General features: G+C 46.2%; 1 protein-coding gene across 1 annotated transcript in view; it reads right to left on the reverse strand.

Moving 5' to 3' along the window:
- Nucleotides 1-356: 356 nt before the first annotated feature.
- daam2 (dishevelled associated activator of morphogenesis 2) overlaps nucleotides 357-27,773 on the reverse strand; it is a 188,727-nt gene continuing 161,310 nt past the window's right edge. Inside the window, exon 24 of the mRNA XM_069887752.1 lies at nucleotides 357-6,674. Within this exon, the coding sequence (XP_069743853.1) occupies nucleotides 6,459-6,674 (216 nt within the window). The 3' untranslated portion in view covers nucleotides 357-6,458. The remainder of the gene's footprint in view (nucleotides 6,675-27,773) is intronic.

The raw sequence follows: 27,773 nt of genomic DNA on the forward strand, positions 1-27,773 counted from the left end.
CCAAATTATAGGAAGATGGAGAGGGTGCAGAGAAGATTTACAAGGATGTTGCCTGGCTTAAAATACCTAGAGTACAGAGAAAGATTGAAGAGGTTAGGACTTTATTAATTGCAATGTAGGTGGTTGAGAGGGGATTTGATAGAGGTGTTTAAAATTATGAAGGGAATAGATAGACTAGATGCAAGTAGACTCTTCCCCCTGAGAGGAGGGGAGGTTGAAACAAGAGGACACAAGTTCAGGGTAAGGGGGAAAAATCTTAGGAGAAACTCATCTGAAATTTATCACACTTAAAAAAAAAATCTCTCCCAATCCCATCCCCCATTCCCCCCCCCCCGCCACCTCCTGAGATTCTCCAACTCACTCAAACAATTTAGGGTGGCCCATTAAACGTGGCATCAGTGGCGAGGCTGACACTGTTTGTCGCCACCTGATGACCTTGCCGGGCTATTGCAGACAGGATGCAGAAAAAAGATGCACAGGGATGGTCCAGTGCTGGAAGGCTTGAGTTAGGAGAGACGATAGCCTGGGGCTATTAAACCCCAGTGTGAATGAGGCTGAAGGGGTGACCTCACAGGGGGTTATAAAACCATGAGGGGCACAGAGACGATGATAGGATTTTTCCAGGCATAGGGGAGCCTCAAACTAAGGACGCAGATTAAAGGTGGGAGGGGAACCATTTATAAGAGCAAAGTTTTCACACAAGACGGTGGTTGGCATGTGGAAGAGAGAGTGGTAGAAGCAAGTACGATTACAGCATCGAAATCGACAGCATACTACAGGCCCTTCGCCCCCTAGTGTTGTGGTGCCCTAATAACCTACACTAACAACTGCCTGGAATTCCCCAACTCGGTTCTATGTACCTATCGAATAGTCCCTTAAAAGGTCCTGTTGTACCTGCCTCCACTAATGTTGTTGGCACTTCACTCCATGTATAGAGGTATACCCCGCTTTACAAAACTAGAGCACTTCCACGGACCCTTTCAGAAGCCGAAATGGTGTAAAGCGAAGAATGTTTTCTATGGGAACATTTTTTGAGCGTTCCCAGACCGCCCCCCCCCCCCAAGAAACTCACCAAATCATACCAAATAACACATAAAGCCTAAAATAACACTAACATTTATTAAAGGCAGGAATGGTATGATAAATACACAGCCTACAAAGTAGAAATAATGTATATGCAGTGTAGTTAGGCCGAGTCTTCAGAAGTTGGGGTGGTGGGAGGTATAGGAGAGAAAGGCTGGGGGTGCACACACAGCCCCTATAAGGGCTCGCTGCTTTCATAAAAGCGAAAATCCTTGCGTAAAAGCGAACACGGATTTCTTCATCAAAGCAAATTTGTGTAAAGTGAGTATTCGTAAAGCAGGGTCTATCTGTGCAGGGATAGGAACTGCAGGCAAATGGGACGAGCTCAGGAAGGCATCATGGTGGGTATGGAGGGGTTGGGCCAAAGAGCCACATTGTAGAAATTAATGATTCTGACTCTTCTTTCACCACATTGGTGGATCATTAGTTGTGCCCAGCTCTGAATGTGTAAGGGCAGCAGATTTGCTCCTCACAATGACTTGGGTAATTAATAGTGAACTGATGCTTCCACGGTCATCACTACCAATGCCAGCTTTTTCTCCTGTTCACCCGACCTGCCTGATATTCCACTTACTGATTTCACTGACATTGCTCCAATTGTACTGTTGGGCGAGGTAAACGTTTGCTGTCTTTTAACTTTCCCTCGCACAATCGTCTTGCCAACTCTTGTGGGCCGCATCCCAAAGACAAGTCCTGCCTTCCACCATCATCCCCTCACCCCTTCCCACCTCTCCAGCACCCTTCCCATCCTCATCTTCTCTACACACCGAGTGTTTGAAAATGGATAGCACTGATAAATCCGGTGTGAACCCCCGTTACCTAGAGTTAGACGAATGGGAGATCACTTAGTCAGGGATAAAGGTGCTTAAATGGAATGGGTGAGAATAAGGGGAAGTGGGGTGAGAAAATATAAAATGCTGGAGAAACTCAACAAGTCATTTGGACCACTCCTGGAGTACTGCATTCAGTTCGGTCGCCTAATTACAGGAAGGATGGCGATGCTTTGGAGAGGGTGCAGAGATTTCCCAAGATGTTGCCTGAATTGGAGAACATGTTAAATGAAAAAAGGCTGACAGAGCGAGGGCTCTTCCCTTTGAGCAATAAAGAATGAGAGGTGACTTTGTAGAGTTACAGAAGATTATGAGGGGGCTTAGATAGGGTGGAGAGCCAACATCTGGGGCGACGATAGCAGAGGACATCTGCAAGGAGTTTGTACGTTCTTCCTGTGTCTGCGTGGGCTTTCCCCCAGGGGCTCCGGTTTCCTCCCACCGTTCAAAACGTAGCAGAGTTGTAGGTTAACTGGGTGTGAATTGGGCAGCACGGACATGTGGACCGAAATGGCCTGCTACTGTACTGTCATGATTAATTTTTTTTTAATCTGAACAAGGAAAGGGGAGGAATATTAAGGGGAGATGTCAGATGTAAGTTTTGGAGTGGTGGAATGCATTGGTGGTGGTGGGGGCTGGTACAATATTTTGTATTGTTAGTCAGGTATGTGGATGTAAGAAAAATTGGTACGAGATAGGGAAGGATTAGATTGTTGAGTATGTTTTTATAGGTCGGCATAACATTGTGGGTTGAAGGGCCAGAACTGTGTTGTCATGTTCTACATTATGTCCTCTCCATGGACAGTCGATGATTCAGACCGAAAAGCCTTCATCAGGGATAGCAAACCGGGTGGCCAGCCACATAAAAGGAGGGGGTGTGGGGAAGGAGAGGGGAGGAGCACAGGCTGGCAAGTGACAGGTAAATACCGGTGGGAGGGGGAAGGAAAGAAAGGAGCGAGTTTGGGTGAAGACGTGGTCGCGGAGCTGGAGAGTAGCAGGGACCACAAGGTGGGTGGGGTTGAGCGAGAGAGAACCCCCATCGGAGAGCGGTGGACAACCTCTCCAGGGCCGTGGCATCTTGAAGAGACTTTGCAGCAATGTGGCGGCCAACAGGAAGGGTGGCAGGTGATGATGGCGTGAGCTGATGAAGGGTTTAGGCTGGAAACGTTGGCCAGCCATTCCCTACCACAGATCCTGTCTGGCCTGCTGAGCTCTTTCAGCACTTGGTGCCTTGCTCCAGTTCTCCCAGTGAGTTGAAGTTTGCCACAGGATCGGGGCAGGTGAGTGTACACTGCAATAAGGTGGCAGCTGGATCCTTGGAATTCTCTATCCTGGAGGCTCCAGCTTGAAGACCCATAGATTTTTTGGGACATTAACAGAAATTAAAGAAATAGAAGTAGGATGGGAAAATCAAGGTTAGCAGAGCTGGGTCCCTCTCTTTGGAATGAGGAAGGATGAGAGGTGGCTTAATCGAAGTCTGCAAGATTATGAGAGGCATAGATAGGGTGGACAGCCAGCGCCTGTCCCCCAGGCTGGGAAGAGCAAACACCAGAGGACATCTGTACAAAGCAAAGGGAAGAAAGATTAGGGGAGTAAGAACTCGTGGGCCAGAAGGGCCTGTTACCGTGCTGTATCTCTAAATTAAAAATTTTAAGTAACCTGTTCAGCTGCAGTAAACAAGAATTTCGGTCCACATGTGCATTGTGCAATGTGTTTGACAATAAAGTAACAAGCCATGGGAGCAGAATTAGGCCTATCGGGCCATCAGGTCTGAACTATTATGAGGTGATCCAGTTGTTCACTGAATTAGTTCACTTTCATGATCCTTCCAAAACCTTTCTCTCCATGAACCTGTCTAAATCACACCATCTGGAGTCACACACGAAGAGGACAGTCCAGTTAAGGATGGCAGATTCATTCCCTCAAAGCAGTCAGCGTTGGACAAAAACCCGTGGAATTTGGTGGCCAAAAATCTGGGAATTTCAGCTGATTCATTTGACTCTGAGCTCCATACTCGGGCCTCTGGATCGTGAGTCCCAGGACTCCTCTGCTCCCAAGTGGGGCATATCCTTACATTCCTCCCAACTTAGGCAAGGAAAAAGCAAGTTAGCACAACATCATGGGCAGAAGGGCCAATACTGCACTGGTAATGTTCTAAATAGGCTTGTTTCAAAGTGAGAAGGTGGTGGGGGGGGTGGGGGGGGAGGTTGAAGGATTGCACTGCTGGCAAATCAGGTGCTATCCATGTCTTTACCTCCAGCCATCCTTCTTTCTTCCTCCCTCCCTGGAGTTCAATTCACGGAACATTCGATGTCCTCTGCTGCTTTCAGAATACGCACAGGAGGCTCTGGTTAGCACATCTGCAGAAATAATCTCCTTTCCGTCGGACCTTGGACAAATGCCCGCGATCATTAATAATCTCTCCACTCTTTGACAGAACCCCAGCACAACCAATAATGCTTTCCCATGACATGCCTGCCTGTTGGAATGACCCCTTCCTTACGCTCAGTGAACTTTCTGCTATCTTTGACTGCATTCTCTTTTTGGCGCAGTGTTTCATGCATCAAGCGGCACTGCGTGTGACGGACCTGACAGTTCAAGGTGGCTGTACTGTTCGTTGCCTGAGGGCTGCGCCAATTCAGAGGGCTGTAAGGAGTCCGCCAAACCCAAGAAGGAGATGGCAATGGCCGATGTGCTCTTAAATGGAATTAATGTAGGCGTGTACAATGGTTAGCATGGCCAAAGGGTCTCTTTCCTTATGTTTTAGACATACAGCATGGTAACAGGCCATTTCAGCCCACAAGTCCACCCTGCCCAATTAACACCCAATGAACCTACACCCTCCACCCCACCCTGTACTGGAGGAACTCAGAAGGTCCTGCAGCATCGATAGGGAGCCAAGATACGTAGCCAAAGTGCCTGACAAAAGGCTCAGGCCTGAAATGCTGGTAAATATTTGAGTGGTGGCTGATGGGTGGGGGGGGGGGGAGTCAAAGTCGAGCGATGTGGCGGCTGAGAGGGTGTGGATCAAAGTAGTGAATTAAAGGGCTGTAAGAACTGAACATGCACATTTTAGTCACTGTATGCGACGAGTCTACACTTCAAAAGGACTACCTTTCTCCTTACAAAGTAAAATTTTAAGATTTTTTTATATATATATATATGTATATATATATGTACAAGTAAAGCTTAAAAAATTATTGCACAATATAGGCCCAGTAATTGTAGCTATCTCCTTGTGGTAACAACAGGTGGATTTTAGACCCACTGACTGCATTTAATACTGTTTTGTTTTTGCTTCGTTTGTTTTCACTGACCTCCAAAGCACTGGGAATCTCCTGCCTGAGATGCAGACAGCACATCTTTTAATTAGTTGTCCGGGAGGCCCAGTCATTTACTTCCCAGCAATGTCCGTGGGCAGCTGGGCATTGACGGCGGTGGGTTCAAAGGACAGGATGGCCGAGGGATAGTCCTGTCCGGTCCCTGAGTCCCAATCCGCCATCCCAGCTGAGATGCAAACAGGCGCCTAGCTGCACAAGCAGAGAAGAGAAAGCTGGAAATGTTCAGCAGGTCGGGCAGAGCCCATACAATGTGACCTTTTCGTTGGCCACCTCTTCCCCTTTCCACAGCCGCTGCCCAGCCTTCTGAGTTTTTGTCCGGTTCTATTTCAGATTTCCAGCATCTGCAAGTTTATCCTTTAGGATTTTCTCCCACTGTGCAGGAGGTTGATTCTTGACTTCACTTAAATGCTTCTGTTTGCCCCATTCGCACCACCACGTGAAAGACTTCTGGTGTGAAGGCAAGCATTGAAACAGGGGAGATGTACCAAGGTGCACTGGGACACAAACACATGGGCAAACACCGCTCCTTCGCCCACCCCCACATGGGCTGAGCACCGGAGGAAAAGGCTGAGGGAGCCAGCGTTGAGGAACAAAATTTGATGTTGCGAACAATAACAAGAGCTATGGTGTCTCTCCAGGTCGCTGCTCTGTTCCCTCAGGCATTCCTGAAGCCTGAGCTCCCACCTTTGGGGAGAAAGGCAACTGGAGGGGAAGAGAGGGACACTTTGGGTTCTCCTGCCCTACCTTCCTTTTCTGGTGGATCAGGAAGGACATAGAGGTCTTGGAGGAGGGAGTTGTGGAGGGCGGGAGTTTGTGTGTATGTTGGTGTGTATGTGCGCGCGCACGTGTGTAAGGGTATGTGGATTTGAACGTATGTGCGCGCATATGTATGCCTCTGTGCGTGTGTGTGTGTGTGTGTGTGTGTGTTTGTGTGTATGTGTAGGTATGTGTGTGTAGGTGTGTGAGGGAATGTGTGTGTGTGTGTGTGTGTGTGTGTGTGTGTGTGTGTGTGTGTGTGTGTGTGTGAGTGTGTGTGTGTGTGTGTGCACGCATGCATTTATGCCTCTGTGTGTGTTTGTGTACGTGTAGGTCTGTGAGTGTGCATGTTTGCATGTGATCCTGGGATGTGAGGTGAGAGTGAAGGGTGGGGAGAGCTCCTTCTGGTCCAGGGAGTCCCTCCTGGTGAGGACAGCAGTGGCCGCGCTTCTCAGTAATTCAGCTTGCTGACTGCCCGCTCTCGGCTGCTCTCCACCAACTGGCTGCCCGAACGCTTGCGGTTCCGCTTCAGTTTTGACAGGTCCTTGTCAAAGACTTCGCCCGAGCGCAGGGCCAGCACCAGGTCGTCGAACTCCCCAACCTCCTCCGACACGTTGCCTGCCCGCGACTTCTTCAGTCGACGCTCCTTCTCCCGCTGCTCCTTCAGCTAGGGGTGGGACAAACACAAACGGAAGGAGGTCAAACACCAGCAGTGTTGGATAAAGCACACACAGATGGCAGAGGGTCAACTGGAATCTGATCGAGGGGTGCAAGGGGTTTACATGTAGAATAATCAATACCTGGGAGTGGTTACAGACTGGAATCTCACCGAGGGTGCATGGGGCTTATACATATCAAGTCATGGAGTCATAAAATCATACAGCATGGAAACAGGCCCTTTGGCCCAACTTTCCCGTGCCATCTGTAATGTCTCACCCCCACTAGTCCCACAACATGATCTCCAAAATTCTACATTAAATATATATTCTGAATGATGGCCAATGTACCAAAAGCCTTTTTAATCACCCGATCTACCGATGATGCAAGGTTCTATGTACCTGTACTCCAGGATCCCTCGGCTCCCCAGATCCATGCCACTATTGAACAGGCCCTATCAATGATCAATAGCCAGCAGGGATTGCAGACTGAAATCTGATCAAGGGGTTCACTGGTTTTACATATAGAATAATCAATACCTGGGAGAAGTTACAGACTGATATCTGATTGAGGGGTTCAGGAGGTTTATATATAGAATAATCAATAGCCGAAAGTGATTACAGACTGGAATCGGATCAAATTATTTGGATGCAATAATGTACAGCCAGAATCAAATTAAGTATTTTCATGTTGTTTTTCTCACTACCAAGCTGCAGAATATTATGGGATCTACCTTATCGCGTGTGCAGTTGACTGCAATCTACAGTGGCATTCGGAGCCAGTGTGCATGTGAAGGTGCGCCTGTGTAAGTGAATGTGTGTGTGCTTTAATCTGTCCATGACATGGATATGTTGCAGGGGGAGCATTTAAATCTTGCGTGTGAGTGATCATGAATGACTGTCACACTGTGTGTATATATACTGTAAGTCTATAAGTGTGTCCATGCAGGTGTGTACTTGTGCAAATAAATCTACTAGTGCATTTGTATATGTGTGTGTGTACATGTGTGTATGTACATTCATGTTTGTGTGTGTTGATGTCTGTGTGTACATGCATGTGTGTGTTGATGTCTGTGTGTGTGTATGTGTCCATGTTAAACGTGTCAATATGTCCTTGTGTCCATGTGCAAATATGAGTTTATAAGAATGTGTGCCAGACTGAGCACAGTGAGAGGATTCTTCCGCGAGCAGTTGAATAGGTTAGCCCTCACGTTCATTTGGCAGAAAGAATGCAAACAAGGGGACAAACACTTTCGGTCATGTGGGAGAAACACAGATTGTAATAAGACGAAATGTCAAAGCCCTGCTGCAGATTGGTCCGAGGCCGTGGCCTGGTGCGACCTCTGTGGGAGCTGAGGTTGTAATGAGGGAATCGGGAATAGTTCTGGTAAATTAATTTTCAATTTGCAGTGCTAAAGAAGCTTAAATCTGCACAAACTGCATTTAGCCCAGTCCTTCTTTCCCCAAATACCTTTGGTGCAGTTAACCAGGAGAAGGAGACCAGCTCTCTGGAGTCAGAGAGACCCTTTCAAATTGCCTTGTAAAATGGGCTGAACCGGGCAATTTACTAGGTTAAAGACCCAGGTATAGGGCTATTTGAAAGGGCTGAACCGGTCAAAGTCCACCTGGGTCCCAGACCTACCTCAGAGGTGGTCAGGGAACCCAGTAAAACTTACCCGGGTGTCCTCCTCCGCCTATTTGAAAGGGTAATGGCTCGCCCGATTACTCTGGAACTTTAAACAGAAAGGGAACAGGAAGAACACAGGGAACAGTGGCTGCGTGACACACCACTCACCCACGTCATCGCAGGGGTGGGATCCCCCACTTAAATTGCTGGGTTGGCAATTTAACAGGTAGGCTGCTATTTGAAAGGTGCAGGAGGTGCACATGACCCAGTAATCTCACCTGGGTCCCAGGAGGGCTACCCGGGTGCTGCAATCTGAAAGTACCTAATGACTCACCATGGAAACCAGAGCATCAGCAGTCCAAGGTGCTTGTTTGAGGTAATCCCATTTGCCTGCCTTTACCCATATTGCCTGAATCATTAACATCCATGCAGCCGGCCAAATGTCGATTAAATGATGCAATTATTCCCCACCTCTACCTCTTCCTGTGGGAGCTCGTCCTGAATATCTACCACCCTGTGTAAAGTTAGCTCCTTGGGACTTATTTCACCTTTTCTCCTTTTAACTTCAATCGATGCCATTAAGTTTCCCCTCACAGAAAAAGATCATGCATCTCACTTATGCCCCCCGCCCCCATTTCCACCCATCTATTTGCACACCTCTGTTTCCATGCCTCTCTTTCCACCCATCTGTTTACACACCTCTGTCTCCATGAGGTCACCTCTCAATCTCTTACACTCCAGGGGAAATGGTCCCAGTCTGTCCAGCCTCTCCTTGTAATTCAACCCTTCTGGTCCCAGCATCAGAAACAGGGAGAAGCCCCCCACCACCCTTTCCCCATTGAGAAGAAACATGGGAGACGACCTTGCAGCGGACCAGTGGGGGGCCTCAGCGTCTGCAGGATGTACAGGCTGTTGGCGACTGGCTCGCGGTAACCGGGTATCGGAACCGGGGTTCAAGAGGGTGCTGAAGAGAAGGGCTTCTGAAGGGCTGCCGACACTGAAGGCTTCCTGATCGTACCCTGGAGCTTGGGCAGTGAATAGTTTGAACAGGAGCCTGTGTGGCTGCAGAGGCTGGAGGTGAATCCATGGACAATTGGGGACTCTGAAGGGGCTCTCTTTTGCTTCTCTTTCTCTTACTGTTTGGGGCGCTGGGCTGAAGGTGACAGTTTGTTTGCCTACAGCAGGCAGAAGTTGAAATGTGGAATAGATCAAGACAGTCTGCAGATTGAACTAAAAACAGTCCTGGAGAAACTCTGCTGGATAAGGGAGGGAGGGCACAACAGAAAATAGGGGGGTGGAGATGGGCCTGTGAACGGAGAGGGGAGGGAAGGATACAGAGGGATAGGGAAGAGGAGGAGAATGGGGGAGTGGGGGGCAGGTCTAGCAGAAACCGGAGAATTCAATGTTAATGCCATCGGGTTGGAGCGTGCCCAGATAAAATATTAGGTATTGCTCCACCAATTTTCGAGTGGCCCTGATTTGGCAGAGCATGAAGGCCATGGAGAGATATGTCAGAATGGGGTGCAGAAAGGAAATGGTTGGGTCCTGGGTGATCCCTGTCATTGATGCGCAGCCAGCAAGTCGACGCAGCGCTGGAGGTCCAGGACTCAGCAACAGCCTAGCAACTGACTCTCTGACGGCCACAACAATAAACCAGACCACCGGACAGACTTAATCTGTAAGAACCTCCGTCCCACTTCACCCCGCTGGAAAAAATAGAAAAACAAGGGGTGAATGTGGTGGACTCTTCCCCTTGCTGTGACTGTACCTGGGGCTCCATCCTGTTTAAAGGTTTCAACGGCATAACACCCCGCCCCGAGCCTGGGTCACAGAATGGGATACTCTTCAAGTTTATTGTGAATAAAAACCTGTCGTTCTGTAACTTCCGAGTTACTGTTAGCGCATTAGGAGGTGTTCAGCGAAGTGATTTCCTGGTCTGCTTCCAGGCTTTCCAATGCAGAGGACTCCACAACGGGAGCACCGGATGCAGTAGAGGACTCAAGCAGATTGACAAGTGAAGTGTTGCTTCGCTTGAAAGGACTGTTTGGGGTAATGCTCAACACAGACACGTGGGTTGAAGGGCCAACTCCTGTGCTTTCCTGTTCTACGTTCGATGTTCTTAAAAACTTCTATAGCTCTTCTTCTACAAGTAACGACTGTGAAAAGTTAAAATGTACCATGTACCAATATTGTTATCTGCCTCCATACATTTTGTGATTTACAATTTCTTTGTAAACCAACATTTGTTCCTGTTATAGAAGTTCCAGATGCTTCTTTCCTAGAATTTTATCCCATCGTAATATCCAGCTCAGTCCCACACTCATTTTGACTTGGCCTCCTATCAAGAATGTTTTGCTTGCTGCAGCCCAGGGAGACAGAGAGGGGAGGGGCTGGAGATGGAGGTCAGGTTAAAGGTCAGGGAGGAGCAGGGAAAATGGAATTCCAGTTGAAGAAACAAAACATAAACTCCACCTTTTTGATCTGGCGTGGAATGTCCGAACATCCAAGACGAAGAAATGCGGCCGAGAATGTCCAAATAAAAGCAAAATCTGAGCACTGAGTGTGGCTTGGGGTTTCAAACAGGAATACAGGGACGGTTAATCCTGGATTCTCAGAGACTCCAGGGCAGCAGCAGAGGCTTGACAGAACGTCTGGTGTTAAACGAGTGAGCGGTTCCCATGCCTCTGTGGTATGCAGAAACCCTGGGAGTGAATGGTTCACAGGAATCCAGGGGGAACATGGCAAGAAGCTGCAGCACCGAATCATTTCCATATCCCGCACAAAGGAACCGAGGAGAGAGGATTTTGGGAGGGGGAGAGGCCCTTAAAACACTCAACATCTTCTGGTGCAGGGGTGTCAAACTCAAATTCACGGAGGGCCAAAATTAAAAACTTGGACTAAGTCGAGGGCCGAACTAAATATTTATTGAAAATTTTCAACCACATCTGCATGTTTTCTCTTCTTTCAACATATGTAATGTTAAACTTTTTCTTATTAAAATAAATGTTTAATAATAGTTTTGGATAAACTCTTTCCAGAAGCATTAACAAATGAGAAATAAAATATTCAATACATAATATTTCTCTATAGAGGATTTGTCAAATGTTGCTAGTGTGCTGTCGAATAGTAAAATCTGAGGGCTATTGAGAATGTGGGAGAATAACATGATTCCTGAAACAATCAAATGGGTGACTGATTGTGGGCATGAACTCTAGCAGGGTTATTTGCCATGCCCTTTTTCCATTGGTACAGATATCCTTTGATTTACACACTTTTCAAGTTTTATGCCTAATGAGCTTGTATCCAGGTGCAGGACCATTTTTAACCAGGAATATATTTATCACTGTGACATGAAACTAATGGAAGATCATTTTATCCTGAGATTAAAGTTCATAATCCTTACTCAGGCCGTGTGCGGGAGGGCGGGGTTTGTGGGCGATCGGGTTGGACAACGACAGTGCGGGGGCATCGGCTCTCGCTGCAGGGCGGCATCTCGGCGGATCAGCGGCCCCGTCACCGTGAGTCGCGGGTCGGCCTGCGGCAGGGAGGGTGAGTGGGCAACGGTCCTGGCGAGGTCAGGCCCCCCCTAAGTTTCTCCCGGACCTCCCTTGACCTGCTGAATTTCTCCCAGACCCCCCTTGACCTGCTGAGTTTCTCCCGGACCCCCTCCCCTTGACCTTCTGAGTTTCTCCCGGACCCCTCCCCCTTGATCTGCTGAGTTTGTCTCGGACCCCCCTTTGACCTGCTGAGTTTCTCCCGGATCCCCCTTTGATCTGCTGAGTTTCTCCCAGATCCCCCCTTGACCTGCTGAGTTTCTCCCGGACCCCCTTTTCTTACCGTGCCGGTGTCCCAGGACCTTTCCAGGGCAGTCTCCGCGCTCAGGACCGCGCTGGGATCCCGGTCAGCGGTGGAGGAGCAGGTGAGCGCGGCTAATCCCGATCCAGCCCACGCCACTCCCGAGATTGGCGGGGGGGTTCCACCCTACCTGCCTGACCAGCCTCGCTCTCCACGTGTACTCTGGGCACCCGCCGCTGGTCCGGTGGGAAGGCGAAGGGCGGCTGGCGGCCGGCGCCCCCATCGCCCGGCGGGGAGCCCCAATCTTCCCTCTGGCATCCCGACTCCATCTGCAGCTCCAAGAAACGCTGTGCCACTGGGGTTCCGGGTGCTGGGAAGCGGCCTTGGCTTCCCCTGACACCGACCAGACCGCGCTGCGGTGGGGGGGGGGGTGGGCGGGGGTACACGACATCGTGTTTATAAAACCACCCACCACTACTTTTCAAGGACCAGGATTTTTCTCTCTCTCTCTCACCCTGGGACCCAGCGGTTACTGTGCATGCGCTATACTGGTGCGGCGGCCAGCGGGCCACCTCTAATACATTTTTGATATGATCTTGTGGGCCAAATATAATTATATCTCGGGCCAAATTTGGCCCGCAGGCCAGAGTTTGACATGTGTGTTCTGGTGGATTAATTTTCCCCGCACAATTTGTCACATTGGAAAGGCAACATTTCTTTTCATATTGCTGGCAGTTAGTCAGCGGGGGAGGGGGAGGAGTCCTCAAGATCACCGGATTCATGCCAGGGTGGTCCAGGAGTTCAACACAAAATCGGCGTAGGGGGTTAGCACCACGCTGTTATAGCACTAGCGGTCAGAACTAGGGTGGGGCTCTCCCCCACGTCAATCCCCGTTCTCCCTATGACTGTGTGGCTTTTCCCCGGGGGGGCGCTCCGGTTTACTCCTGCCATTCAAAGTGCACTGGGGGGGGGGGGGGGGGCTGTAGGTCAATTTGGTGCAATTGGGTGGCACGGGCTCGTGGGCTGCATGTCTAAATTTTAAAAAATCAAATTAAATTGCGCGATGGCTTGGTGATGGGAAAGGGGTGGGGCAGCATGAGATTCATGCTAGGGTGGTCCAGGAATTTAAGACAAATTGGGTGGCATGGTTAGCGCAATGCTGTTACTGCGCCAGTGAACCGGCTCGAATCCGGTATTGTCTGTAATATCTTGCATTTTCTCCCTGTGTCAACTCGGTCTTTCCCTAGGTGCTGAGGTTTCTTATTTATTTTAAAATTTAGACATACAGCATGGTAAAAGGCCCTTCTGCCCCACGAGCCCGTGCTGCCCCAATACACCAATCTGAGGAGGAAACCCTTGCCGACACACAGCGCTGGATTCGAACCTGGGTCTTGGTGCTGTAATAACGTTGCACCAATTGCTCCGCTTACTGTGCTGACCTAATCCTCCCACCCTCCAAATACGTTTAGGCTAATTGGTCACATGGGAGCATTTAGGCAGTGCTGGTCCATGTGCCGTAGGGCCTGCTACCATGCTACATCTCCAAATTAAAAAAATAAATGATAAATCTCTGCTTATCTCAGATGGCGAAAAACCCTGTAGGAAATTTTATGCCAGCGCAACGCTATTACATGTCTGCAGGGGTTTCCTCTCACTTTGCAAAGGGTCAGAAAGTTATTCAGTCACATGGGTGCATTTGGATCTTGTGGGCTCGTGAGCCAGAAGGGCCTGTTACCATGCTGCATCTTTAAAAAAAATACTCATGCTTTAAAAATACCTTTGAATGTCTTTTTGTTGGCTTGTTATATAGGTTGGGCAGGGAGCTGGAAGGTCTAGTTTACTGGATCTTAAACACTGGCTAACCAGGAAATTAAAATTGGTCTTCGAAGGTGGACATTGTACAGGGCTCCTGATGAAGGTGAGTAGGGCAGAGACATATTTCCAACGTTTCAGCCCTGAGTGTGTGTGTGTGTGTGTGTGTGTGTGTGTGTGTGTGTGTGTGTGTGTGTGTGTGTGTGTGTGTGTGTGTGTGTGTGTCTATACTGTATATATCTACTGTATATATGAATATATAGATATATAGATACAGCCTATCTCGGCTGCACCATTTCATCAGATGCAAGGATCGACAACGAGATAGACAACAGACTCGCCAAGGCAAATAGCGCCTTTGGAAGACTACACAAAGAGTCTGGAAAAACAACCAACTGAAAAACCTCACAAAGATTAGCGTATACAGAGCCGTTGTCATACCCACACTCCTGTTCGGCTCCGAATCATGGGTCCTCTACCGGTATCACCTACGGCTCCTAGAACGCTTCCACCAGCGTTGTCTCCGCTCCATCCTCAACATTCATTGGAGCGCTTTCATCCCTAACGTCGAAGTACTCGAGATGGCAGAGGTCGACAGCATCGAGTCCACGCTGCTGAAGATCCAGCTGCGCTGGGTGGGTCACGTCTCCAGAATGGAGGACCATCGCCTTCCCAAGATCGTGTTATATGGCGAGCTCTCCACTGGCCACCGTGACAGAGGTGCACCAAAGAAAAGGTACAAGGACTGCCTAAAGAAATCTCTTGGTGCCTGCCACATTGACCACCGCCAGTGGGCTGATATCGCCTCAAACCGTGCATCTTGGCGCCTCACAGTTCGGCGGGCAGCAACCTCCTTTGAAGAAGACCGCAGAGCCCACCTCACTGACAAAAGGCAAAGAAAAGGAAAAACCCAACACCCAACCCCAACCAACCAATTTTCCCCTGCAACCGCTGCAACCGTGTCTGCCTGTCCCGCATCGGACTTGTCAGCCACAAACGAGCCTGCAGCTGACGTGAACATTTACCCACTCCATAAATCTTCGTCCGTGAAGCCAACCCAAAAGAAGAAAAAAATATAGATATAGATACACACAGGCAAGCACACAATCACACATGCATGCATAAACACACACATGTGCACAGACACACACACACACACACACACACACACACACACACACACACACACACACACACACACACACACACACACACACACACACACACACACACACACACACACACATTGAGTTTCTCCAGCATTTTTGCATATTGCGCTTGACCCAGCATCTGTAGACTTTCTAGTTTGACAACTTTGTTGACAGAGCCGGGTTAAACCTGGCATAGGTAATAGACTTTCCCACCATCTCCAATTTTTGTTCATCCAGAAAGTCCATCTTTAATTTCTCTAAACTTCTCCCTGAAGATTAAAACCTTACCTTGAATTCCTCCCATTGTTCAATTCCAGTTTTACCTGTTGGGCTTTGATTCTAGTTTACCCGTACGGGATCTGTTCTCATCCCATTTAAAATGACCCTTCTCCAATTGACTTCATTTACCATGGAATCACTTCTATTCTTTTCCATACTTAGGCTGAGAATTATTATATTAAGATCACTTGTTCCTGGATGCTCACCAGTGAAGTCTACTTCATTTTCTTTATTTTCTTAGAACCAAGTCCAGTAGTGTCACCTCCCTGACAATGCAGGAAATACAGAGATGGGCTGACAGCACAGAAACAGGCCATTTGGCCCATCCTGTCCATAACAACCATTGGTACCTAATCCTATTTACCAGCACTGGCTCCGGAATCTTCCATACCTGGGCAATTCAAGTGCTTATCCAGACATAAGATGATGTGGGATACCTGCTTCCTTCTCTCTGGGGATGTGTTCTATAATGTAATCATCTGGTGAGTGAAAAAAATATTTCTCCATATCTCGTCTAAGCATCTTACTTCTTGTCGAGACCTCTGCTTTCAATACCAATCGCTACCTCATCTCTTGTTCTGGTATTGATGAAGACCACAATCCCTGGCTCTTCATCCAGAATATCTGAAACTGCCCATGCTGGCTGGGCAATGAGTTGAAGGTGTTGACGTGAGGCCATTTGGAGGATTGGGCTATTGCGCAGGGTTGCCGTTGGACCTTAAAATGTGAAGGCTTGAAGGAGTTGAACAATGATGAGGCCAAGGGTGATTTGCCCAGAGTCCCAGGACTTTGCTGAATGTCTGGAATCTAGCAACAAGCTCCAGCTTCCCCACACTGGACTCTGTGGGTTGCCTTCAAACGTGGGCTTGCTCTGAGCCCTGCGCCTGTCCACCTAACTTATAGACTGCACATATCTGCCTGATTTGTGGACTATATATATCCATCTGACACAACCTGTACATATCAGCCTAATTTGAGGCACTTACATGTGCTGCTTGGTGTCATTTTCACATATCCACCTAATGTTGCCTGTATGTATCCACCTAATAGCATGTACATAGCCGCCTGACAAGGCCTATACATAGCCACCCGATGTCACCTGTACATATCTGCCTGATGTGGCCTATATATATGTACATATGGCCTGAACATATCTGCCTGACTCATGGCCTGTACATATCCACCTGACTCATACCCTGCACATATCCGTCTGACTTGTGCCCTGTACATATCTGCCTGGTGTACCTGTACCTATCCACCCAACATGCCCTGTACATATCCTCCCGACTTGTTAGCCTCTATACATCTGTCGGCCCTTTGGATGTGCACGCCAACCCAACTTGAGGCCTGAACATATCTAACCAATGTGATCTGACTTGCCCACTGGTGTGTACGGGCACTGAACTGGGGTCGATGTGGTCCAGTGCATGTCCGCCCAATGACACCCATACACCCTGTGGCCTCACTGACCTCAGCCATGCACCTGCGCATGGAGCCGCAACACCTCCAGTCTCCATACAGAGCACCCAAAATCAGCCAGGCTCTGAGCGGTTTCAAAGTTTGCTCCCTGGAAAGGTTCCCAGGTGTGAAATCACACCACAAGTTCTGCTCAGGAGAGTTTGGATTGCTGCCCAGAAAATGTAAATGAATGAATAGAATAAATTTCCCACATTGCGAACTGCTTTCATTCAAAGACACATGGTAAAAGTTTCCCTAGCAAGAACGGAAAATGGGATTTTCTCATAATTAGGCACCCACGGAATAAAAACATTTGGGGAATGTTTCAGGAGGAAAGGATTTGTCAGTGACTTGTCACGTTTAGTTTGAATTGCAATTAAGGGTGGTTTGCTCAAAACCCATTTAGATATAGAATTACGGGTTGGAATATTAATCTAAGGGCTATTCCAAAAAATCCAAAATCTGTTCAGAGAAATGGGAAAACAGCAATTACAGGTTTGGAACTTCAAGGGGTTTCCAACAGTGCATGTATCTGCATACCTACATATACTTAAAACAGAGGAAGAGGTGATTCACCCCTTCAAATCCATGCTGTTCTTGAAATAACTTCATCGGCACCATTTCCCCATGTCTTTCTTTGCAACCTATTCTGTCTCATGTTTTCATCAACGCCAGTCCTGAGTCAAACAATTCTTGTACCAGGATAGTCCAAACACCTTGGCGAGGGGAAATTTACTATCCAACCCAAGCCCCATTATCTGTGTGGAATGAAATGGGAATATCCCAAGGGATATTCAAAAAAGGAAATTTTGAGGGTACAGAGTAGATATGTCCCAGTGAGGATCAAATGAAAGGCTGGAAGTCATAGGGAGGCTTGGTTTTCGAGGAATATTGGAAATTTGGTTAGGAGAAAAAGGGAGGTGTACAAGAGGTATAAAGACAGGGAGCTGAGAGTTTGAAGGAGGACTACAAGGAGTGTAGAAGGAATCTTAAGAAAGAAATTAGAAGGGCCAAAAAAAGGCATGAAGAAGCTTTGGCAGACAGAGTAAAAATAAATCCAAAGGGTTTCTATAAGTACATTAAAAGTAAAAGATTAGTGATGGATAAAATTGGACCCCTTGTAGATTGCGAAGGTAGGCTGAGTGAGAAGTCTGAGGAAATAAGGGGAAATTTTGAATGATTTCTTTGCCTCAGTATTCACTAGGGAAAAAAAAATTGAACCAGTTGAAGAAAAGAAAAATAGTGGGGAGGTCATGAAGCATATAAGGATAACCGAGGATGTGTTGGCTGTGTTGAAAAAGATAAAGGTGGATAAATCTCCGGGACTGGACAAAATATTCCCAAAGACACTCAGGGAGGCTAGAGGACAGATAGTGGGGCCATTAACAGAGATATTTAGGATGTCACTGGCCATGGGGGTAATGCCAAAGGATTGGAGGGTGGCGCATGTGGTTCCGCTGTTTAAGAAAGGGTCTAAATGTAAACCTGGGAATTGTAGGCCCGTGAGTCTGACGACTGTGGTGGGCAAGTTGATGGAAAGTGTTCTGAGGGATGGTATTTACAAATATTTGGAGGTACAGGGATTGCTAGGGAGTAATCAGCATGATTGAGTTTTTCGAGGGGGCTACAAAAAAGATTGATGAAGGGAAAGCTGTGGATGTTGTCTATTTAGACTTTAGAAAAGCTTTTGACAAAGTTCCCCACAGGAGGTTAGGAAAAAAGGTGGACGCATTAGGTATAAATGAAGAGGTAGTGAAATGGATTCAGCAATGGTTGGATGGGAGGTGTCAGAGAGTAGTGGTAGAAAATTGTTTGTCCAATTGGAGGCCGGTGACTAGTGGAGTTCCTCAGGGATCGGCGGTCCACTATTGTTTGTTACATATATTAACGATCTGGAAGTAGGGGTGGAGAATTGGATAAGCAAGTTTGCGGATGATACAAAGATTGGTGGTGTTGTGGACAATGAGGAAGATTACCGTATATTAAAAGGTGATTTAGGAAGGCTGGAGGTGTGGGCTGAGAAATGCTGATGGAATTTAATACAGATAAATGTGAGGTGTTACATTTTGGAAAGGCAAATCTAAATAGGTCATATACATTGAATGGTAGACAATTGAGGAGTGCAGAGCAACAAAGGGATTTAGGAGTGATGGTAAATAGTACCCTCAAGGCTGATACTCAGGTAGATGGTGTGGTGAAGAAGGCCTTTGGAATGTTGGCCTTCATAAATCGGAGTATTGAATTCAAGAGTAGGGAGGTTATGATGAAATTGCACAAGGCATTGGTGAGGCCAAATTTGGAGTACTGTGTCCAGTTTTGGTCACTAAATTATAGCAAAGATATAAACAAAATAGAGAGAGTGCAGAGAAGGTTCACGAGAATGTTGACAGGATTTCAAGGTTTGAGTTACAGGGAAAGGTTGTGCAGACTAGGGCTTTTTTCTCTGGAGCGTAGAAGATTGAGGGGGGACTTGATAGAGGTGTTTAAGATTTTAAAAGGGACAGACAGAGTAAATGTGGATAGGCTTTTTCAATTAAGAGTGGGGGAGATTCAAACTAGAGGGCATGGTTTAAGATTGAAGGGGGAAATTTATAAGGGGAACATGAGGGGAAATTTCTTTATGCAAAGGGTGGTAGGGATGTGGAATGAGCTTCCGACAGACGTGGTCGAGGTGGGATCATTGGTTACATTTAAGGAAAGACTGGATAGTTACATGGATAGGAGAGGACTGGAGGGGTATGGACTGGGTGCTGGTCAGTGGGTCTAGGAGGGTGGGGATTTGCTACAGCATGGACTAGTAGGGCCGAACTGGCCTGTTCTGTGCTGTAAGTGGTTATATGGTTAAATCCATTTGAAGAGATGGCACAAAGATTGGAGGTGTAGCGGACAGCGAGGAAGGATTTCAAAGCTTGTAGAGGGATCTGGAGCAGCTGGAAAAATGCGCTGCAAAATAGCAGAATTTAATGGAGAAAAATGAGAGGTGTTACACTTGGGAAGAAAAAGCAATGTAAATAGTAGGGCACTAAAGAGTGCGGAAGAATAGAGGGGTCTGTAAATACAAGATATATAATTCCTTGAGAGTGGAGTCACATGCAGATAGAGTGACAATGAGAGTTTTTTGGCCTGTTGGCCTTCATAAATTAAAGTTTGTGTCTCAGAGTTGTTTGCTATGGTAATGTTGTGTGAGGAGACAATGGGGAGGCCAAATTTGCAGTATTGTGTGTCGTTTTGGTCACCTAACAACAGGAGGGATATCGATAATATTGAAGGACTGCAGAGGAGATTTCAAGAATGTTGCTGGGGTTCAAAGAACTGAGTTACAAGGAAAGGTTAAACAGGATAGGACTCTACTCCCTGGAGCACAGAAGAATGAGGAGAGATTTGATGGAGGTTATACAAAATTATGAAGGGTATAGATAGAGTAAATGCAAGCAGGCTTTTTTCTGAGGTTGTTTGAGATAAAAACTAGAAAGCTAGAAGAGCGAATGGGGAAAAGTTTAAAGGGAACATGGGAGGGCAAAGGTTCTTCATCACAAAGTGGTGAATGTGAAGAACGAGCTGTCAGCTGAATTGGTGAGTGCGGGCTCAGCTTTGACATTTAAGAAAAATTTGAACAGGTACATGGATGGTGGCGTATGGAGAGATATGATCCGGGTTCAGGTCAGTGAAACTGGGCAGAAGCATAGCATGGCGCAAACTAGAAGGTCTGGAAGGCCTGTTGGACCTTAAAATGTGAAGGCTTGAAGGAGTTGAACAATGATGAGGCCAAGGGTGAGGGAAGGACCTGGTGTACCTGTACCAGGTACAATGGTTCATTGAGTGGTTAGGCAGCAACATTATCTGCTGTATTACTGTGTCTATCCCAACCATTTCTCCTCATGTTTAAGGTAATGGAATCATTTCCCTCTTTTCTGCCTGGTTGCCCCATGATGGGAAGGGTGCAGAAGATTTGGAGATGGTACAGGAGAAATTTACCAGGATGCTGCCTGGATTAGAGGGAATGAGCTGTAAGGTGAGGTTGGTCAAACCTGGATTGTTTTCTCTGGAGCTTCAGAGACTTGAGGGGAGACGTGACAGAGGTTGGGACAGACATTGAGAATCCTCAAATGAAAACTACTTGCATTTCAGGTGAGAGGGGGAAAATTTGAAGAAACGTGCAGGGCAGGTTTTTATTAACACAGACAGTGGTTGGTGCCTGGAATGGGCTGCCAGGGTTGGTGGCGAAAGAAGATATGATAGTAATGTTTTAATAGGGTTCAAGATAGATACATAAAGTCTATCTGAGGTTATAGCACTGAGGCAAAACAGCTGTGACACCATGAGCTTGGTACAGATTACAAAGGAAGAGGCGCTTGCTGTCTTGAGGTAAATCAAGGAGGATAAATCCACAGGGTCTGACAGGATATACCCACAGAACTTGAGAGATGCAAGTGCAGGTATTTCAGGGGGCCTTGCAGAGGTATTTAAAACATCCTGAGCCATGGGTGAGATGCCATAGGATTGGAGGAATGCTAATGTTGTCCTGTTTAAGAACGGATCAGAGAGTAATCCGGTAAATTATAGGCCAAAAGCCTGATATCAGTAGGGGATAAATTGTTGCAAGTTATCCCAAGAGATCAGATATACAAATACAGTGAATCCTCATTAGAACACGATTCGTTAATCTGCGGAATCGCTTATAGCGCGGGTGTCTGTGGACCCCAAACATTGATTTATAGGATGTCAGGCTAACAGCCACAAACTCAAAAATGGACTTTTATGACTCATTTACAAGATTTATATGTTAATATGTGGAGTTTAAAGGTCTTAAAGGTCTTATTATAGGGTTTGAGTCACAGTTTTCTGTTTTCCTGCTTCCTGAATCATGACGTATAAGCTTCTGTTCCGCGACTTGGCTGTAACGCGGGATGAAAATCTTGGACCCCAACGACCGCGTTCTAATGAGGTTTTACTACACTCGGATTATCAGGCACGGATTAGGGATCGTCAACATGGTTTTGTGCATGTTAGATCATGTCTAACCAATCTTATAAACTTTCACTGAGATTACCAGCAGAGTCGATAAAGAAATGGCCATGGATGTTGTCTACAGGGAATTTAGCAAAAGCTAAGTCCCACATGGGGGGTTGGTCAATAAGGTTCAGTATTCAGGATGAGGTAGTAAATTGATTAAATATTGGCTTTGCAGGAGAACCTTGAGTGGTAGTAAATGAATGCCTCTCTAACTGGGGGCTGCGATGAGTGGTGTGCCTCAGGTATCAGTGCTGGGTCCAGTGTGGTTTGTCAACTATATGAATGATCTAGATGATAATGTGGTAAACTGGATCAGCAAATTTGCAGGTGGCACAACATTTGGAGTAGTGGACAGTAAGGAAGGATTTCAAAATTTGCGGAGGGATCTGGACCAGGTGGGCTGAAAAATGGCAGATGGAATTTAATCCTAACAAGTGTGAGGTGCTGCACTCTGGGAGGACAAACCAGGGTAGAACGTGTGCAGTAAATGGTACAGCCTAGTGGAGTACCGTCGGAGGGATCTGGGAATACAGATACAAAATTGCTTAAAAGTAGCGTCATGGTTAGATAGGGTTGAGAAGAGAGCTTTTGACACATTGGCCTTCAGAAATCAAAATACTGAGTGCAGGAGTTGGGATGCTAAGTTGGAAGTTGTATAATGCATTGGCGAGTTTTATGTGCAATTTTGGACACCGACCGGCAGGAAAGATGTAAGATTGAAAGGACACAGAGAAAATTCACAAAGGATGTTGCCAGGAATTTTTGAACAGGTTAGAATTTTATTCCCTGAAAAGTCAGAGAATGACGGGAGACTTGATGTAGGTGCAGATCGTTTCCCCTTATCCGAAGTTCCATTAACCAACATGACATGACAAAACTTTTATCACCCAACTTGCCCATGTGGGGCTTTGACTCCTCTTTGAGACCAATGAAGCTCTCTGGCAGAGATCACTTTGTTTTTTGGTATGTATTAAACATTATTTCATGCTCGAAAAGCCTGATGCTTGTTTTTTGTTCTTGTTTAACCACTGATACAAGTATTCTGTTGACGCTACTGAGCCATTGTTCTGTTAACCAAGAAAACCCAATAACCCCAAAAAAACCTCAAGCTTTTCAGATATGGGGAAACGTACTGTATACTGAATTATGATGGGAATAGATACTATAAAATCAAGTGGACTTTTTTTCCCACTGAGGTTGTTGTGCGAGACAAGAATAAGAGGACGCATGCTAAGAGCGAAAGGGAAACTTCCTCACTCAGAGGGTGGCGGGAGTGTGGAAATGCACTGCCCGCAGAAGTGGTGAATGTGGGCTCAGTTTTGACATTCAAGAGAAGATTGGATGGGAGTGGTATTGAGAGCTATGGTCTGGGAGCAAGTCAGTTGGAACCAGGTTGAGCATGGGTATAGTCAACATGGCATAGGTCGTTCAGCGTGGGCTATCCACCTTATTCCCCATCTGCAGAGGAACTGAAGGCCTCGTTAGCCACCTCAGAACAGAGTCACATTCCAAATGAGGTTGGCGGCTAATTGTCACACGGGTGTACTTGGGAGGCACGTGCTCACAATTAATATCTTAAAAAGTAAAATTAAAAAAGCAAGATGCCGACAGTCACACCCAGGAAAAAGAAGGCACCAAACCATCATGAGAAATGTTAAGGTTTGAACCAGCAACCAATCAAATGTAAGTATGTAAATATTTTGTCCCGACTAATTCCTCAGCAGAAACACAAAATATTATATTACAGAACAAGCCCTCACCCACGATGACCTATGTAGATGTAATGATATGGATTGTACATAGCATTAGCTCGTAAAGGCACGGGCTGGCCCTCCCTCTGTTGACACTCTCCCCTGAACTCCTCCCCTGTGGCCTAGGCCATAAAGGTTGAGCCCTTCCCTGCACTTTCCTAGCTTGGATTCGGGCCAGCTCAAGTCTTCTGTAGAATAAAGCCAATCCTTCCCTCCCTCACAGCCTATAATTCTCTATTTCTCATACATCTATGTGTCTATCCAAGAGTCCTTTAAATGTCCCTATTATACCAGCCCCCCACCCCCACCATCTAAAAAAATTTTACCTCTGACATCTCCCCTAAACTTTCCTCCACTCACCTTAAACAAATGTCATTTGGAAATCGCTATGGTTGCACTGGGGAAAAGATGCTGCCTGTCCACCCTGTCTACACCCCAATTAAGCCACCTTTTATCTTCTGTCAATTTGATTCCATCCATTCCTTTAAGTTTTAGAAGGGCATAACCCTAACTCTGATCACACCTGGACCTCTACATGATGTTATTACAGTGCCAGCGACCCACGCTTGAATTGGGCGCTGTCTGTAAGGAGTTTGTACGTTCTACCCATGTCTGCATGGGTTTTTCCCATTTTCCTCCCACTGTCCAAAGCATATGGGAGTTCGTAGGATAACTGGGTTTACTGGGCAGCACAGGTTTGAATTGGCTTCTAACGAGTTGTAAATAATTTATTAACATTTTTTTAAAATGTAACTGTGTCCCCCAGGAACTCTCTGGAAATTAACAGAGATGCCGGACCTGCTCAATTCAAAACCCCACATACATATTTTATAAGTGCAACTTGTACATAACATTTACTGTACAGCGAGGCGTCTTTAGGCATATCAAGCAATATATGATATGGAGCCACAGACCACAGAAAACTAGCGGACAGAAAACAGGCCATTCAGCCCTTCTAGTCTGTGTTGAGACATCATTCTTCTAGTTCGATTGACCTGCACCCATTCCATAAACCGCCAGACCTCACCCATCCATGTATCCATCCAATTTATTCTTAAAACTTAAGAGTGAGCCTGTATTTACCATGTCAGATGGCAGTTCGTTCCACACTCCCACCACTCCCTGAGTGAAGTTCTCTCCTAAACTTTTCACCCAAAAGCCATGTCCTCTCACATTTATCTCTCCCAATTTAAGTGGAAAGAGCCTACTCGCATTTACTCTGTCTGTTCCCCTCATAATTTTGTAAACCTCTATCAAATCTTCCCTCATTCTTCTACATTCTAAGGAATAAAGTCATAACCTGTTTATTCTTTCCCTGTAACTCAACTCCTGAATACCCAGCAGCATCCTAGTAAATCTCTGCACTATTTCCATCTTATTGATATCCTTCCTGTAGTTAGGCGACCAAAGCTGCACATAATACTACAAATTTGGCCTCATTAATGTCTTATACAACCTCACCATAGCATCCCAACTCCTGAACTCAATACTTTGATTTATGAAGGCCAAGATGCCAAAAGCTCTCTTTACAACCCTGCCTACATGTGATAAAACTTTCAGGAAATTATATATCTGTATTCCCAGATCCCTTTGTCCCTCCACACTCCTCAGTACCCCTACAATTTACTGTGTATGTCATACCTTGGTTAATCCTTCCAAAATGCAACACCTCACACTTGTCTGCATTAAATTCTATCTACCATTTTCTTGATAATTTTTACATTTGGTCCAGATCCCTTTGCAGGCTTTGAAAGCCTTCCTCACTGTCCAAAATACCTCCAATCTTAGTGTCATCAGTAAACTTGCTGATCCAATATCCCACATTATCATCCAGATCATCGATATAGATAACAAACAACAATGGTCCCAGCACCGATCCCTGAGGTCCACCACTAATCACAGGCCTCCAGTCTGAGAAGCAAGCATCCACCACTACTCTCTGTCTTCTCCCATTTAGCCAATTTCAAATCCAGTTTACAACTTGACTATGTACCAAATTGAATTTTTACATTTTGCTTTGGCAGTTTCTAAAAAAATGTTTGGCTATTACTTGGAAATCAAATTTAGTTTTAAGAATGCAAAGATGGCAGACTGAAATGAAATTTTGCATTCCTTTATAAAAGATAACGTATAATTTGAGGGATAAATATAATTCTTTTGTAAAAGTATGGAGCCCATATTTAAAAACCCTTGGTATTAAAATTTAATCTCTTGGTCAGTTCCGATGGGTATCTTGGTCTCCGCAGCTAAAAAGTTGATTATTGTCCTTAGTGATAATCTCCTTTATTCTTTGTAGGTGGGTAGGAGAGGAGGGAGGGTGTTAGTGGAGTGGATGAAGGAGGTTGGGGGGGGGGTGTTTATTCAATTATATAATGTTTGTATCAATATGTTATAATTAATGTCATATGATTTAAAATTGTAAATAAAATATTTTTTAAAATCCAGTTTACAACCTCTCCATGGATATTTAGTGCCTGAAGCTTCTGAATTAACCTCCCATGCAGGACCTTGTCAAAGGCCTTAATAAATTCCATGTAGACAGCATCCACAGCCTTTCCTTCATCTACCTTCTTGGTAACCTCCTTAAAAAAAAACCCTATAAGATTCTTTAAACATGACCCACCATGCACAAAGCCATGTTAACTTTCCTTAATCAGCCCTTGGCTGTCCAAATACTTGTATATCCGATCTCTCAAAACACCCTCCAATTATTTACCCGTCAGGCTCATCGGCCTGTAATTTCCTGGTTTACTTTTGGAGCCTTTTTTAAACAATGGAACAACATGAACTATCCTCCCCTCCTCTGGCACCTCACCCATGGCTAAGGACATTTTAAATATTTCTGCCAGAGTCCCTGTAATTTCTACATTCATGTCCCTCAAGGTCCAAGGGAATATCATGTCAGGACAGGGGGATTTATCAACCTTTATTCACTGTAAGGCAGCAAGCACCTCCTCCTCTTTAATCACTATATGTTCCATGCCACTACTTCTTGTTTTCCTTCCTTCCTTATACATTATGTCAGTTTCCTGAGTAAATACTGACATTAAAAAGTACTGTTTAAGATCTCCCCGATCCCGTGAAGCTGTACACATAGACGGGCACTCTGATCTTCAAGGGGATCAATTTTGTCCCTTAGTATTCTTTTACCTGTAGAAACCCTTCAGGTTTACCTTCATATTATCTGCTAGGGCAACCTCGTGTCTTCTTTTTGTTTTCCTGATTTCCTTATGTAATTTCTTACATTTTCTATATTCTTCTAGTCTTTCATTTGCTCCTTGTTGCCTATTCCAAGGTTAAATCGAAAACCCTGGTGGGCTATACAGAGTGCGATAAAGGAAAGAAAGGGGGATTGAGGGGGAGAATGAGTCAGAGGTGGAAATATGAGGTTCTGGTGTTCAGATGCGTGGTATCAATGGAGAAGTGGGAAGGAGAAACTTCAGCAAGTCACGCAACATCCTTCGGAAATATAGAGATAATCAAGGTTTCAGGCCTGAGCCCTTCAACCAAGTATGAGCAGAAACCAAGCAGGGGCCTGAATAAAAAGGTGGGGAAAGAAGAGGAGAGGAGAGAGGAGGAAGGGCCAGTGGGGGGAGGAGCACAGATTGATAGGCAGGAGTTAAAAGATGGATAAGGGTAGGAGGACCATGAAAAAACAAAGTTGAGGTGATGGCTCTATGAATGGATAGGGAAGCGAAGGGGCACAGAGCTGAACGAAAGGGGATAGTGGTAAAAAGAGAGAGTCGGGGGAGGGGTTTAACATACAGTGGAGAAGTTCATGTCAACGCCAGCTGGCTGGAGAATGCCCAGATGGAATATTTGGTGTTGTTCCTCCAATCTATGGGCAGTCTCGGTCTGGGGCCAGTGATAGACAGGTTCGTGTGAGAATGAGGTGTGGAATTATAATGAACAGTTTCTGGGAGGTTAATGCTATGGATGGAGTGAAAGTGTTCAATGAAGCGATCTCCCAGTCTGAATCCAGTCTCTCAGACATAGAGGAAGCCACAATGTGAGCACCAGATGCAGTAGATGACCTCTGTAGATTCACAAGGACAAAGTGGCTTCACATGGGAGGACTGTTTTGGGCCCTGAATAATGGGGAGGGATGAGCTGTGGGCACGTACAGTATTTCCCGTGGTCATGGGGGTAGGTATTGAGGGAAGGAATGAAAGGATGAGGGATCCATTGAGGGAACAGCCCCTGTTGAAAGCAGAGAATGGAGGA

The sequence above is a fragment of the Narcine bancroftii genome, chromosome 6 (genome assembly GCF_036971445.1).
Source record: "Narcine bancroftii isolate sNarBan1 chromosome 6, sNarBan1.hap1, whole genome shotgun sequence".
NCBI lineage: Eukaryota > Metazoa > Chordata > Chondrichthyes > Torpediniformes > Narcinidae > Narcine > Narcine bancroftii.